Raw genomic sequence first — 16,377 nt, 5'->3', positions numbered from 1 at the left:
CTTTGGCCACCTGATGCGAAGAGCTGACTCACTGGAAAAGACTCTGATGCTGGGAGGGATTGGGGGTAGGAGGAGAAGGGGACGACAGAGGATGAGATGGCTGGATGGCATCACTGACTCGATGAACGTGAATCTGAGTGAACTCCGGGAGTTGGTGATGGACAGGGAGGCCTGTCATGCTGCGATGCATGGGGCCACAAAGAGTCGGACATGACTGAGCGACTGAACTGAACTGAACTAACCTGAAGTCCATGTTTCTGTCTCAAGGAACTTGCGACCCAGTAATTGGCTGTCTGCACGCACAGCAGGCAAGTAGCATGCAAGTCCAGACGTCCTGCTAACCAAACCATGTAGGACAGATGAGTAGGCAAGTGTTCTGGGAGGAAAGAAATCAAGATGGCCTGGAGAAAACTCCATGGCTAGGATAGAATTTTACTAAGCCCTTGAGGATGTCTGGGCTTCCCAGGTGGGGCTCAGTGGTAAAGAATCCGATTGCCCATACAGGAGATACAGGAGACAGGGGTTTGATCCCTGGGTTGGGAAGATCCCTTGGAGGAGGAAATGGCAACCCACTCCAGTATTCTTGCTGGGATAATCCCATGGACAATGGAGCCTGGCAGGCCATAGTCCACAGGGTCACAAAGAGTCGCACATGACTGAGCAACTGATCAGGAATGCATGCTTGAGGATGTCTATAGAGAAAACTGTGAATGAAATGATGTGCTAGAAAATTGAAAAACCCCAGTCTTCGAACCACCAATAGAGTGTATGGCATTAGTTGCAAAAGAGTTAACTGAATTGCTAGGAAACACCTAACTCATTGCGCCAACCCAGCCTTCCTTTGTTATCAGATTCTTCTGTGGAAAGTACGTTTCCAGGATTGATTTCCTGCCAGTGGCAATCTGTGGTTCTCTTTGGGGTTTACCTGGGCTGGCCCACGTCCCAGCAGGTTTGCGGAACCTGGGTAATAAAGCTTCCTGCAGGCGGAAGATTGCGTAGCTGAAGCCAGACTGTGCCGAATGAAGCCAGTGGTTCCACTCTTGTGCAAAGTCCTAAGAGGCTCCCTGTCCCTAGGCTTTAATTACAGGTGGTTCAGACAGTAGAGCTCACCTTTACCCAAACAAGCAGTCTCTGAAGGAAAAGGATCGTCACACCCAGCCAAGCTGGCCATTGACCTTAGACTGCCCAATGCATTCTAAACTGTTCCCAGCTCCTCCGCATTCTACCACTAGCATGAAACACAGATGCTACTTATTACATGTGGAAGGTACATTCTGGGTCTGTAATGAGGCGTTTTGAAAATAGTACCTGCTCAAGTGAGGAGAGGGCTCTCTGGTGGCTCAGCAGTAAAGAATCCGCCTGCCAATGCAGGAGATGCAGGTTTGATCCCTGGGTTGGGAAGATCCCCTGGAGAAGAGAGTGGCAACCCACTCCAGTGTTGTTGCCTGGGAAATCCCAAGGTCAGAAGAGCCTGGCAGACTCCAGTTCATAGGGTCGCAGAGAGTCAGACACAATTGAGTGACTAACACTTTCTTTCTCCTATCCATATTAGGGAGAGCCACAGAGGAAGAGATTCAGAGGCGGGGATCCCTGAGCCCAGGTGACATGTGTTCCTGGCAAACAGGTGTACCTCACCTTTTTTATAGGCAGGATTCAGCCGTGCCAGAGCCCACAAAGTCAGAGATGGACTCGCTTATTAAGGCGCTTTGGGTTTGTGTGCTGCAAGAAAAGTCTTTTGACAATATTGTATATACAATATTATATATACTGTACTGGCTTTCCTAAGCTCAGAGAACATGATTGCAGCCTTACTAGCAGATATTACACAATTTTTCTCCTTTAACCAACCCCCTCATCCCCCACCCCCATGACCCTTAGCTTACACTGTGACAAGTATAGCTATGTTACTCCTGCGGCAAAAATGTTGCCTGTCATTCCATTAACAGAGAATGCTTTCCACCATCAAGCCCTCATCCATTGCAGCTACCCCTCAGGTGAGTCCTGGGGGGGATTCAGGGTGGAGAAAAACTGAATACTGATCCTAGAAAGTTTAAGATATATATCTAAGGAATAATTTCAATAAACCCAGACTCTTACAATTTCCCATACGCAAAGCATTAACATCATTAACTTGAGATATCTGGTTTTTTAAATAAGCAGTTGATCTTTTGATGTTCCACTACATTTTTTTTTTTTCCCAAAGAAATTTCCTAATATATCCAGGCCTCTTTCTTATATCTTTGGAGCAGCTCCTCAGAGAGTCTGAGAGGCTGACTCCTCAGTAAGTTCTGCTGCTACTGCTACTGCTAAGTCACTTCAGTCGTGTCCGACTCTGTGTGACCCCATAGACTGCAGCCCACCAGGCTCCCCATCCCTGAGATTCTCCAGGCAAGAACAATGGAGTGGGTTGCCATTTCCTTCTCCAATGCATGCAAGTGAAACGTGAAAGTGAAGTCGCTCAGTTGTGTCCAACCCTCAGTGACCCCATGGACTGCAGCCTTACAGGCTCCTCCGTCCATGGGATTTTCCAGGCAAGAGTACTGGAGTGGGGTGACATTGCCTTCTCCAAATAAAGTCTAGAGTTGCATTAATAGAACCAACCAATGTTGGCACCTTAGTTAACATTAGGGATAAAGTGTATATAAGAAGCCTCTATACTATCTTTGCAACTTTTTGGTAAATCTAAAATTATTCCTAGACAAGTTTTTAAAATCTGAACATAAAAGCTGCTTCTATTGATAGCTGTACATTTATGATAATGAATTAAATATTTTACAAAGACATTCTGACTTTGTGCTCTTGAGAAAGCCAAGGCTGCCAAGAAAATCCATGAATCTATTGTAAGTTTAAAGCTACCCGGTCAAATATTGCTGACTGGAGTCTAGTTTGCTTATTTAGCCCTGAGGGACACACTTGCTTTGTTTAATAGAGGACATCTGTTAGCAGAAGAGGCCATCATCTCAGTTGGGGAAGTATCGAGTTCTTAGCAATGACATATATTTCAAGTTAGGAAATGTGGTCTTTTTCCAAAACATATTTTAGTTCTTCTCAATGATTTAAAAAGACTGATTTAGTGATTTAAAAAGAAACATTTCCCCTGGTATTGTCTTTCTCTGACTTTCCAAGTGGTTTATCTTAATAACTTTGGCCACAGGTTACCCAGAAGACATACACAGGTTGGGCTAGGGAAAGTTCTGCAAATAAAACATAATTCGCAACTTTTAAGTTGTGTATTTTTTCTCCAGTCGACGCTTCTGACAAGAAGGTCATTAGCATGATATACTAACTAGTTGAGCTTGAAATCCACAGGATAACACAAGTAAGTATATATTCCTTTATATTGCTGGAATGTTTTGGCAGGTGGGGAGAAGGATGTACTAATGAAATATATTGATTAATCGTTTTACCAGTTTTTGTAGATTTGTGTCAAATATTCCTATTTGTAAAACAGCAATAAGTTCATTTTTCCGGTTATAAAAGTAGTAAATACCCATTGTCAAAAATACAATAGTATTGACTCATCCATCACTTTGAAATATCTGTATTGATGTTCTGATTATATTTCATTCTTTCTCTGTGCCATAGGTATATCTTTACAAAAATGGGATGCATACTTCTAATTTGCTCCTTTGTAATAATGTCTTTCATTCAAGTATTTATTCAAGTCTTTGTTGAGCATCTACTATGTGCTGTTCTAAGTGCCAGAACAGTGAGAAACAATGGAGCACACATTTCTGTCACATGCATCTCTCTATAGCAACAAGTGCAATATATCTACATAATTATCTTAAAGGGTGTGTAGTATTCCATTGTATAGATTTATCAGCATTAAATCAGAGCTCCCAGTTTTGGATGCTGAAATGCTATTTGTTTGTTGTTGTTGGTGGTGGTGGTGGTTCAGTTATTAAGTCGTGTCTTACTCTGCGACCCCGTGGACTATATAGCCTGCCAGGCTCCTCAGTTCATGGGATTTCCCAGGCAAGAATACTGGAGTGGGTTGCCATTCCCTCCTCCAGGGGATCATCCTAACCCAGGGATCGAACCCACATCTCCTGCTTGGCAGGCAGATTCTTTACCAAGGAGCTACCAGGGAAGCCCCTATTTGTTTTTTTAGGTTTTCTTAAATATGGAGTGGATATGCGTTAACAGCTGGTCAGTCTGAACCCATGTTAAAATTGTCTCTGCTAATAATAGAATTCTGCTGGTACTGCCGCCTTTTAAAATATGACTTTATAAACAGTGGTCTGATCCTTGGCAGATGCGGCTGCCAAGTTCAGTGTGCGCCCAGAGGCCTCTTACTTGATGGATGACTGTGGAGGTCCTGGGGTTTTCTGAGGCTGTTGCAAGTCCACTTAAGTCTCTGGTCAGACCAAAGGCTGCTCACAGCAGGGTTCCCTGCCTTATAAACAGACACCAAGCTGGCATTTTGGCCACTGTTCCTCCTCAGTCATTTATGGTTTTGTAGCATTGTGTGAGGCTGGGTATCTATGGATTCTGGAAGCATTTCTTCTTCCCTCTTTGATGGAAATTGCTGCTCTTTTGTTCTCTGTCCAACAACCAGCAGGCCACCTTCCTGCCATCTGTGTGAGCCTCCTCCCCCCACTACAGTGACACGAGGTGATGTCACTGGGTCTGTTGGTTGGTGACTTCAGCTCACGGCTGGACCTTCAGCACATAGCAAAACATAGCCCAGATGGATGACAGAATTTCATAGCATTCGAACGTGTAGAGACTGTTCCTTCATTTTTATGGACAAAGACACAAGTATAGAGAATTTGAACCATGTGCCTAAAATCCTATATGAATGGTAGGGCTGGAATTGCTAATTCCTCATCCAGGCTTCTCCAGGGAATTGGCTACTCCAAGTCTGTAGTCAGTTCCCCTAGGGCCCTTGTAATTAGGGAACATCACTGCCTTAAGAGTCCTCTATTTGGCCTCCAGATAAAATATCATCAATGCCAAACTATGTCCATTTCCCAAATGCGCAGCTTTTAATTTTTCTTTTTAGATGGCATACTCTAGGTGTAAAACTATTAGCTTTATTAATAGTTTTAAAGGAGAACCCGAGATAAACTTTAAGATTGGACTCCTAAATAGTCCAAAGTATGATGTAATATTTTATAGTACTTTCATGGTACAGATATTATACTCAAGAAACAGAACTTTTGATTCCAATCCTATTACAATCTAAATCTAATTAAACTCTATATAAAGCAGTTGGGGGAGGTATTATGAAGAATCTATAAATGTATCCAAAATTATTAAATTCCATTTCTGTTTTCAAAGATTGCATTAAAATCAATCATAAGGTACAAAATATGTAAGTTACTAATTGTAACCCGTCTGTGTGTTCTTTAGCTCAAATCTTGCTGATATTTTAATGTGCAGGGTTTGTCTTTTCAAAGTACCGTTCAGCTACTGCTCATTTTTCATTATTGACTCTTTTGTCTAAGACGTAGAGAGACAGGAAAACATCTCCCACCCACTCTTATTTATGAGGAGAATGACCTTGAGTAGTTAAATGTCTTGGGCATGGCCACATAGCTCATTGTGTAGAGCAAATATTAACAGCCAGACTTCCCAACTTACAAACCATGATTTTTTTTTTCCCCCTTCAACCTGGCAGACCAGAATGAAATTGGTGCTGTATGTCTGGGCCTAAAGAACTGTTTGTTCGGTAAATCATGATCAAGGGTATGATTATTTTATATGCTGCAAACCGTTTTAGCCTGAGAACTTGCACACCACAAAGTCCCTGCCCTTAAAGGGACTGGCTGTTGGTGGGGAAGTGAGTGCATCACCAGGGGTCAGGGGCTGGGAGAGAAGTGTGATGGGGAGGCAAGGCCAGGGTAGGTGGGAGCTAGGGCACCTTGGGGGTGGAGGTGGGGAGTCAGGAGGGGCCTTAGGGAAAGCTGGGTGTGTGTGTGCCTGCACCAGCGCCACGGCGTCAAGATGCGGTTTCCTCCAAAGAGTGCTCTCAGACTTTACAGCTGGCGCCCCTTTTTAAAAATTTGTATTTATTTGGCTGCACTGAGTCTTAGTTGCGGCATGTGAGATTTCGTTCCCCAACCAGGGATTGAATCCAGGCCCCCTGCCCTGGGAGCGCAGAGCCCAAGCCACTGGACCAACCAGGGAAGTCCCTACAGCTGGCCCTTGGATGCCTGATTCTGGAAGCAGTGCCCACTCTGTGTTGGTGAAGTTAAGCCTGTCTAAGGGGGTAGTAGGGTGCTTTCCTGATGGCTCAGCAGGTAAAGAATCTACCTGCAATACAGGAGATGCAGCAGATGTGGGTTCGATTCCTGGGTTGGGAAGATACCCCGGAGGAGGAAGTGGCAACCCACTCCAGTATTCTTGCCTGGAGAATGTCCATGGACAGAGGAGCCTGGCGGGCTACAGTCCATGGGGTTGCAAAGAGTCAGACACGACTGGGCGACTAAGCACACAGCACTTAGTGGGCAATGCGGGTGGAGCATAGCAAGGAGCTTCTTTCGGGATTCCTTCTCCCACAGCTCATACCCCCAGTGACTCATCTCTTTTTTTTTTCAACAGTAAAACCAGACTGATAACTTTCATCTCATCTCCCTCCGTGCTTCACCAGATATGGTAGAAACCTGTGTGTAAAGAATAGAGCCCTTTAGCTCCCCAAGGCCCCTGCCAGTGTTGCTTTCCCATTAGAGCTTCTCAGCCAACGCAGATCTTAGCTTTGGTGCCGTCCTGTTCCAGGCCGAGCCCTGCAGTGGATCCACCGATCCCAGGGCCAGTGCACTCCACCCATTCCCCACCTCCCCTGCTGTGCTCAGTCGCCAACTGCCACAGAGGTCAGCTGGAGGCGAGGCTGTACTGAACTTAAAACTCCGGGCTCTTGGATCCCTCTGCTGGCTGATAGCGGAAGCACTGCTTAGCTTTTCCTCTTTCTGTTTTCTTGTTTTTAAATGAATTAAGGTATTCAAATGATACCTTTTTGTTTTTTTCGTTTCCCGCTTCCCCTCTTTCTGTCTTTCTGACTGACTCTGTAATGCTTAGTTTCTCTTGGTGTCTTTAATTCCTCTATGGGCACAGTTCACAGCCGGATCCTGATGGGGGATCCATGGTGAGTGCTGGCTAAACAGATGTCTCAGGACCCGGTATAGAGCAGGCATTGGGCCCTCTGCTCATCAATGCCCCCTGCCTCTCGCACCAACCACCAACCATGTCATAATAATGGCAACATTTTGCCAGTTGAGGATTTGGGAGCAAGCCCCGTGTTGAACGCTTTACAGGCATTACATCATAAAGTCCTATGTCATTAGCTCTGCTTCCCAGATGACAAAGCCCAGGCTGGCGCTGCAGGCATGTCAACGGGATCCAGATCTCTGGAGCCAGCGTCATCCTTCCAGCCACACAAGGGCCCCCTCCTCGGGAGCCTGGGCTTTGACCCTGCTCTCTGCCTGGACATCTTCTACCCCCACTGCTGCTGCTGCTGCTGCTAAGTCGCTTTAGTCGTGTCTGACTCTGTGCGACCCCATAGACGGCAGCCTACCAGGCTCCGCCGTCCCTGGGATTCTCCAGGCAAGAACACTGGAGTGGGTTGCCATTTCCTCCTCCAAGGCATGAAAGTGAAAAGTGAAAGTGAAGTCATTCAGTTGTGTCCGACTCTCAGCAACCCCATGGACTGCAGCCTACCAGGCTCCTCCGTCCATGGGATTTTCCAGGAAAGAGTACTGGAGTGGGGTGCCACTGCCTTCTCCGACACCCCAACCCAAACCCACTTCCCCACTGTCTCTTGGGAATTCTGACTTTTCCTTAAAAGTTAGTTCAGGGGTCGCTTGGAAAAGCCCGCTCACCCACCCCTTCCACCTTCTGCTTTGGTTGTTTACAGAGACCTCGTGGTCTGTGGGCAACAAGTATATCTCTTTTATTCGAATTGTTTGGATGTGTGTTCTCTGTTCTATTCATGCATCGCTTATGGGTGGCCCCTGTACTGTCCTTAAATAAATATATTTTATCAATTGTTAAAACACAAGAAACAGTGAACTGCCCTCGCCTCTCGTGGGGCACTCATCCCAGGTTTCTGTCATGATTTACCTGTGTATCTGTCCATCCTGTAGAGTCTGACCTCCTCCAAGGCAGGGAGCAGATCTAATCAGTCTCCATACCCCAGCACAGAGCCCAGCTCCCAGTTATAACATAGCAGCAGGATTTGACATTCAAGCACCCAGATGGGCCAGGCAGAGTGCTCCTCACTTTATTTAGAGTCTCTCATTTAACCATCAAAACATCGCACCCAATATGGACAATGATCACCCCATTTTACAGATGAAGAGACTGAAGCTTGGCAAGGTCTGTGACTGGCCCAAAGTCGCCCAGGGAGCAGCCACCCAAACGCTTGACTCCAAGTCTCCCTAGACTTTTTTTTTTTTACATTTTATTAATTTTCATGCCCTACATTTTTGACCCGATGAGGTATTTTTTTCCCTTTTAATATTGATTAAGAAGTGTGTATGGGAAGATGACATTTTCTTGGCTAAAATCTGCAGTGCCCTGAGAAACACTGCTGTATCCTTTGCTAAAGGACTCTAAAGAAAGGGAGGACATTTGAATCAATCAGGTTTTGAATTTTTCTGAAGAAAAGAGTTTGAGGAATATGAAGGTATCTGTAGATAGACTGAAAATCTATTGCTTTATTCAGTAACTTTATCTGAAATTTTGCAGCTCTTTTATGAAATAATCATCTGGTTCATGTATCACCTAAAAATTCCAAGTGCAAGTTAAATTTTTGAAGCCTGAAACTTATCGGATACAGATTTGGGTACTCAGGAAAGGCGAGTCCAAAACTACTTGCTTTCCAGAGCATAATTTAAACACACACACAATCTTTGCAATTAGATTTCATGTTAAATTTAGGCCACATGTTAATTTTGTTCAACTCTTAAGATTTCCCAGAATATTCCTTGGTCTTTACCACCCTATGGATGACCTTGAGTTTCAAGTTACTATTGCTTATCTCAGATTTTCAAGTTCTCAGTGAAATTAGTGGATAATTTAAGATTAGTGCTCAAGAAATGTAGACTCTCATTCATCATATCAACATTGATCATTTTTGTATTTCAGTAAAATACTTTGTACTTTTAGAGCCTGTCTGATTACATTTTAATATTGTCTTGTTTAAGGGTGTGTGCTCGTTGTGTTCAACTCTTTGTGACCCCAGAGACTGTAGCCCACCAGGCTCCTCTGTCCATGGGATTTTCCAGGCAAGAATACTGGAGTGGATTGCTATTTCTTTCTCCAGGGGATCTTCCCAGCCCAGGGATCGAACCTGCATCTCTTGAGTCTCCTGCATTGGCAGGCAGATTCTTTACCACTGAGCCATCTAGCAAATATCATCTAGCAAAGCTTTAAAGGTACCCTTAGTTACTTGGTAGATGTCATAAAAATAGGGTTGCTAACATTCCCTTTTGGAGAAGGAAATGGCAACCCACTCCAGTGTTCTTGCCTGGAGAATCCCAGGGACGGGGGAGCCTGGTGGGCTGCCATCTCTGGGGTCGCACAGAGTCGGATATGACTGAAGTGACTTAGCAACAACATTCCATTTTACAAGACGCAACTTGGCCTCACACTGTAGAGGGTAGAAGAGATGTCAAAATCAGAATATCAGGACAGTAAGGGACCTTGGTCCAACTCTATTATTCTACATACGAAAAAAGAATGAGGCTCAAAGAAGCTGTCTACAGTCCCCGCCTGCCCAGCTGCACTAGAAAACCTGCCCTTCTCTCACGGCATTTTTGCCCATTTTTACTGTTTCCTGTAGGTAGCATCCCGGGGCAGCCATGACGACCGCCATCCTGGAGCGTCTGAGCACCCTGTCCGTGAGCGGGCAGCATCTGCGACGCCTGCCCAAGATCCTGGAGGATGGGCTGCCCAAGATGCCCGGCACCGTCCCCGAGACCGACGTGCCCCAGCTCTTCCGGGAGCCCTACATCCGCGCCGGGTACCGCCCCACCGGCCATGAGTGGCGCTACTACTTCTTCAGCCTCTTTCAGAAACACAATGAGGTGGTCAACGTCTGGACTCACCTGCTGGCGGCCCTGGCCGTCCTCCTGCGGTTCTGGGCCTTTGTGGAGGCCGAGGGCCTGCCGTGGGCCTCTGCCTACACGCTGCCCCTGCTCGTCTATGTCCTGTCCTCCATCACGTACCTCACCTTCAGCCTCCTGGCCCACCTGCTGCAGTCCAAGTCGGAGCTCTCGCACTACACCTTCTACTTCGTGGACTACGTGGGCGTGAGCGTCTACCAGTACGGCAGCGCCCTGGTCCACTTCTTCTACACCTCCGACCAAGCCTGGTACGAGCACTTCTGGCTCCTCTTCCTGCCCGCCGCCGCCTTCTGTGGCTGGTTATCCTGCGCCGGCTGCTGCTACGCCAAGTACCGCTACCGCCGGCCCTACCCGGTCATGAGGAAGATCTGCCAGGTGGTGCCGTCCGGGCTGGCTTACATCCTGGACATCAGCCCCGTGGTACATCGCGTGGTTCTATGCCACCTGTCTGGCTGCCAGGACCCAGCGGCCTGGTACCACACCCTCCAGATCATCTTCTTCCTGGTCAGTGCCTACTTCTTCTCCTGCCCGGTTCCGGAGAAGTACTTCCCTGGTTCCTGTGACATCGTGGGCCACGGGCACCAGATCTTCCACACCTTTCTGTCTGTCTGCACACTCTCCCAGCTGGAGGCCATCCTCCTGGACTATAAGGGGCGACAGGACATCTACCTGCCACGCCACAGCCCCCTGTCCATCTACCTTGCCTGCCTCTCCTTCTTCCTCGTGGTGGGCTGCAGTGCAGGCACTGCAGCCTTCTTGAGACAAAAAATCAAGGCCAGACTGACCAAGAAAGATTCCTGAGGCTGCCAGGTGGGGCGCGGTGTGGAGGCAGCCTGTCGTGATTTGGGGAGAACTTGAGTCAACAGTAGGAGATGACTTTGTGTTTTTAAGAGTGGGCTTTTAAATGAGTACATATTTCCAAGGGTGGCTATGGCTATGGCATTGGGAAGCCAAAGGTTCCAAGAGTTTTGTTATCATTGTCGTGAATGAAAGGTTTATCTTTCATCCTCTGGGCTGTAGCCTTACGAGACACAGGAAGGGAAGGGACCTCGGCTAAGGTTCGTTGGACACGGAATTAAGAACCATCTTCATGCCTGAAAGTTGAGTAGAATTCTGACTGTGGCCTCTGGGGGCCAGCCCTGGACTAAAGGGAAAATCTAACTGGACTGAAAAAATTACAAGGTGGCTGGACCACACTGTATTGAAATGGGCATTCTTCTGCGATGCTGGTCTTTGGTGATTGGATACTGGATTCGTCTGACTTCTGGTCCCTTCTCTAGCCCACTTTTCTCAGGATGATGTCTGCCTGGCTGTTTTCTCCAGAGTGCTATTCACTCCCAGCTGTACCTTGCATGGGCATAGCGAGGACGATGAAGCAGTCATGCTTCCGGGAAATGCTTGGATCCAGGCAGACATTCAGGATATTTACTCTCATATAATACTAATGGAAACGGTACTAGAAAATACAGTGCCAAGAGCCATCAGGAGGCCCAGCCAGTAAGCATGGTTACTGTTTGGTGTCATGGGACCCTTCTGTTTTATCCCTGTGCACTGCAGGATTACTTGATATCTACTAGGGCTGCCTTACATGCCAGAAGATCTGGAGCTTTCTTCAGATAATCTTCTCCAGATTTTGACCAGCATGTTCAAAAAGCCCCTGGTAGAGTGAATTGGTTCTAGGGATCTGATTATTTCAAGAGGAACTCAAGGTCCAGCCTCTTAAATAGATGCTGCCCCATGAAGGACCCATGTAACTATCCTAGTTCACGGTCCTTGGGAAAGCATTGTACCTCAGCTTAGAGCAGCTTAAATCAAGCCCCAGAACAGGCATGTGTGTGTACTCATGCAAGGTTGGTCCCCGAAGGCTCCTTTGGGTGAGGCTGGTGAACTGAGCACCCTGTAGGCAGAATGTTCGGCTAGGACATCACTGGCCAGCAGCTTCTGTGGGATGGGGGGTGGGGGTGGGTACTTACAGTTGATGTGTCCTGGCTTCGCAGCCCCCTGAGGACCGCCTTCTGCAGTGATCCAGGGAAGGGGGCTGCATTGAAACCCTCCCCAAAGACTGCATTTCCTATCAGTATAAGGTCTCTGTTTACTAAAAAGGGAGGTGGCTTTTCACTCCAGTTTGATGAACCTCCTCTCTTCCTAGGTTACTGTCTTCGCATCTTTTTTTTTCCCTTTCTCTTGAGAGATGTGTAGGGTTTGTGCCTTATAAATGAAAATTTACAAACACTTAATACACCGCCATGTGGAATTTCCTGTTTGAGGTTATTGGGATAAGAAAAGAGAATTCATTGCCTTTCAACCGGCGGATGAAAGAAACTCAGAACACTGGAATCGCTTATCCGTCAGAAGACTCTTTCGACCTGTGTTTTTTGGGGGAGAAAAGTTCAACTGAAGCTTTCCTATAATCTTTATATCAAGAAAGCACAGCAGGAATCCCATGGTGGTCCAGTGAATAGGACTCTACACTTCCACTGCAGAGGGTGTGGGTTCAATTCCTGGTTGGGGAACTAAGATCCTATGTGCTGTGGGCAGCCAAAAAAAGAGAAAGCATATGTCTTGTCAGCTATGTTGTTTCCTCCTGGTGGATTCCTCCTGGGAATCCTCAAATATCTGAACTTCTGTACTACCCATGTGTCTTACACGAGCTTCTGGCATCCAGGCCAAATTCACCGCCAGTAAAGTTAGGGACCCTGAACGGGATTGAACTGATAAACAAAGGAATAGAAAGTTGCATCAACACAGTGCAGGTAGAGGGTCAGTTTAAAATGGAGACAAGAAAGCATCTGAAATGTTCATAATTATGGATTTGGAGACTCTCTTCTTGTAAAAGTTGAAAGAAAAGTGTAAGTCAAGCTCTTGAATGTAACCATGGTGGCTATGGTGGGCAGAGATCTGTAGGCCAAATGCAAGTATTTTTAAAGAGAGACTAGAGGGGTGATTCTCTATGCCATCCACAGACCAATGCCAGTCTGCACATGAAACAGTCTGTGACACATACAGAGCGACACTAAGTTTTTAGATATGAACATAAAATTCATAACATTTTGATTTTAATTTACCCAAGCATTGGTCCACCAAGTGATTGGAAATTTAAAAAGAAAAAGTATTTTTTCACCAGAGATATTTGAAAAGCATTGAGGTAGGAGACTACTATCTCATTAGAAATTCCAGTATCTCATGAGAAATACAGAAACGGGAAATGCAGGCGTTTTTCACTATTCAGATTCTTGAGGGTTACACACTCCTTTTAAAACAATTTCATTAAAATGACTGAATCAGTGAGGAAGCGACCTTGTTTGTTTAAAAGGAATAATTAAGTATTTAATAAAGGAGATGGTTTTTCTTACTCTACCAAAGCCAACAGTTGACATCTACTGGAAATTCTGCTATTATCTCTCTCTCTGTCTCTTTTTTTCTTTTTTTTACTAAGACTTTCAATCTATTAAAATGTAAATGCCTCTAAAAAAACTTAACTATCAGTCAGTTATATCTTGGGAATAAAGTGGATATTGTGTGTACCCCTCTACTCAACATAAGGAGAGGGGATAGCAAGGTGCAACAAATTGGGCAACTATTTGCCTGATTCCCTCTTGCAAACACTTCCTGACCTGTATTTACTAAGAAGCTAATGTTGCTGCTCTTCAGATGTTATGGTTTTATCTCCCACCTCGGCTGAAAGTACCTCACTAACACTACTCTCGATCCTCCGATGGAAGCTTGAAATAGTAGGCGCTCAAACCACGGAATGGAGGCAGTTCTTTCCTGCCTCTGCTGTCCATCAGTTCCCCAATTGTACCGGGTTGCTTGAAAACACGAGATTCTTCCGTTGCCGTGCTGTAGTTTCAAGTGAGTCCTCCAGATGGCGCTCAAGTCTCATTCAGAGGAGGTACGGCCATTGTCCCAAAGCCTCAGCCTAATTGTGTTGGTCCTAGTGTTTCGCTTGATGTCTTGGCAAAGAAAACATAGAACTGTTTTCTGTTTATATAAATCGACTTACACAAATGACCATTAAACATTTTGTAAATGGGTTATTGTACTCTCAACAGCCACCTTGTGTCTTTGACAAGGTCTGTCTTAAAGAAAAGTTTTATCTAGACAAACATTGTCAGAAGGAGCCCAGGACACTTCATAGCCACCTAGAGGTAGGAAAATATAAAAGCTTAAAAAAAGAAATCTCCCTCCCCAAGCTCCCAAAATACCTGCCCCTCCCCAAATTCCCACTTGGTAGTAGATCAAATGGCACCTCCCTCCCCTCAAAAGCTATGGAGTTGATTTTTCTGAGGATTTCAATCTAATTGAATAAATATTTCTGATCTCATGGACAATGGTGTTAAATATTCCAAACTTTTTGAATTGATGGATTATATTTTTTGAAGCCTAAAAATTATGAATTATACTATTGTATACTGTGTGTGCTCGAGTCACTCAGTTGTGTCAGATCCTTTGTGACCCCTTGGACTGTAGCCCACCAGGCTCCTCTGCCTGAAAAATAGAATTTTCCAGGCAAGAATACTGGAGTGGGCCATTTCCTACTCCAGAGGATCTTCGAACCCACGTCTCTTATGTCTCCTGCACTGGCAGGAGGATTGTTTACCACTAGTACCACACCTGGGGAGCATTATATCATAATAGGTAACTATGGTTTGAAATGTGTCACCCAACAGCCAAAGGATTCTGTGGCCTATTAGATTTAAATAGCTGTGGAAAAGGTGATTCTGTTATCACGATAACAGGAAGAAAATAGCGTTCTCTGCCTAGAGGCTGTGTTACCAACCAGAGTTCTTTGCCTCCTTAATCAATAGAAATTGATCAGAGGCCAGATAAGAAATTCAGGCAAGTCTTTACCTCATAAAAGAGGTATGCATACTCAGTAGGAATCCCTACCCCCTCCCAAAGTCATTGGTTATTTCTCATTTTAAAATAATACATGCTTTTTAAAGAAGATGCCAGGGATTTCCCTGGTGGTCCAGTGGTTAAGAATCTGCCTTCCAATGCAGGGGATGAAGGTTTGATCCCTGGTCAGGGAACTAAGATTCTACAAGCAGCATAGCAACTAATCCTTTACACCACAAGGAAGACCCAGCACAGCCAAAAAAAAAAAAAAAAAACTGATACTAAAAAAAAAATGTTTATGAAAATGCCATAAAATAGAGAAAAAAGATACATCATTGGCCCATCATTAAAATGAATCCTTCAGAGTTAAGGATAAGTCATGTCAAAATGTTGTCAATAAGTTAATGAGCAGTGTAATATAGAACTTCCTGAAAAGCAGGAAATTAGGAACTCCTGGGCAACCTAATACTTTGATTCTGTAGAGTACAAAAAAATCAAGTCTGGCTCAGCTCTCAGTCATGTGACACTCCCTTCTGACATTTGTAATGGCACTGTGGCTGGGATACTGGCTCATGATACAAAGCCAAGGATACATTATCTCTGGTTGAAAGAACTCTGAAATGCGAAGCAAGCCCTCAGAGAGTCCTCTGCTAGAAAGGCTTTGGCGGGAGGCAGAGCCAGCCTGTGGAACATCCTGATCCAATGGCAGTCACTCCACAAACACTGAGCCTGCAGATGCCAGGCCCTGATCTAGGCACCAGGATGCAGCCATGGGCAAAACAAATTCCAGCCCTGATGGACACTTACGCTCAGCAAAGGGGAGTGTTACTCACTCAGCTGTGTCCGACTCTTTGTGACCCCATGGACTGTAACCCGCCAGGCTCCTCTGTCCATGGAATTCTCTCTGCAAGAATACTGGAATGGGTAGCCATTCCTTTCTCCGGGGAATCTTCCCTACCCAGGGGTGGAACCCCGGTCTTTTGCATTTCAGGCAGATTCTTTACTGTCTGAGCCTCCAGGGAAGACAACAAGCCATGAATTCCCTCGTGGCGTAGTGGTTAGGACTCCGCGCTTTTAGCGCCAAGGGCACAGGTTCAGTTGCTGGTCAGGGAACTAAGATCCTGCAAGTTGTGTGGCCATTAAAAAATAGCTAATGTGTTAGAAGGTGATGGTGCCAAGGAGAAAGCAAGGCAGGAGGAGGCAGAGGGATAGGGTGAGTGTGCAGCTTTAACTGGGATCAGGGGAGACTACAGAAAGAGGCAGGGAAATAGCTGTGTTTTATTCTCCAGCAGAGGGAAGAATTGCAAGGACCCTGATCTCTTCAAGAAAATTAGAGATACCAAGGGGACATTTCATGCAAAGACGGGCTCAATAAAGGACAGAAATGGTATGGACCTAACAGAAGCAAAAGATATTAAGAAGAGGTGGCAAAAATACACAGAAGAACTGTACAAAAAAGATCTTCACA

At 45.5% G+C, this 16,377-nt stretch overlaps 1 protein-coding gene across 1 annotated transcript in view; it reads left to right on the top strand.

The window, feature by feature from the left end:
- Positions 1-14,391, top strand: part of PAQR8 (progestin and adipoQ receptor family member VIII) — a 44,050-nt gene extending 29,659 nt beyond the window's left edge. Inside the window, exon 2 of the mRNA XM_010863019.1 lies at positions 9,788-14,391. Coding sequence (XP_010861321.1) covers positions 9,807-10,871 — 1,065 coding nt within the window. The 5' untranslated portion in view covers positions 9,788-9,806 and the 3' untranslated portion in view covers positions 10,872-14,391. The remainder of the gene's footprint in view (positions 1-9,787) is intronic.
- Positions 14,392-16,377: the final 1,986 nt, after the last annotated feature.

This window comes from Bison bison, unplaced genomic scaffold (genome assembly GCF_000754665.1).
Source record: "Bison bison bison isolate TAMUID 2011002044 unplaced genomic scaffold, Bison_UMD1.0 scf7180017864487, whole genome shotgun sequence".
NCBI lineage: Eukaryota > Metazoa > Chordata > Mammalia > Artiodactyla > Bovidae > Bison > Bison bison.
The sequence above is the reverse complement of the archived record's forward strand: the minus strand, read 5'-3'. Positions and strand labels throughout refer to the sequence as shown.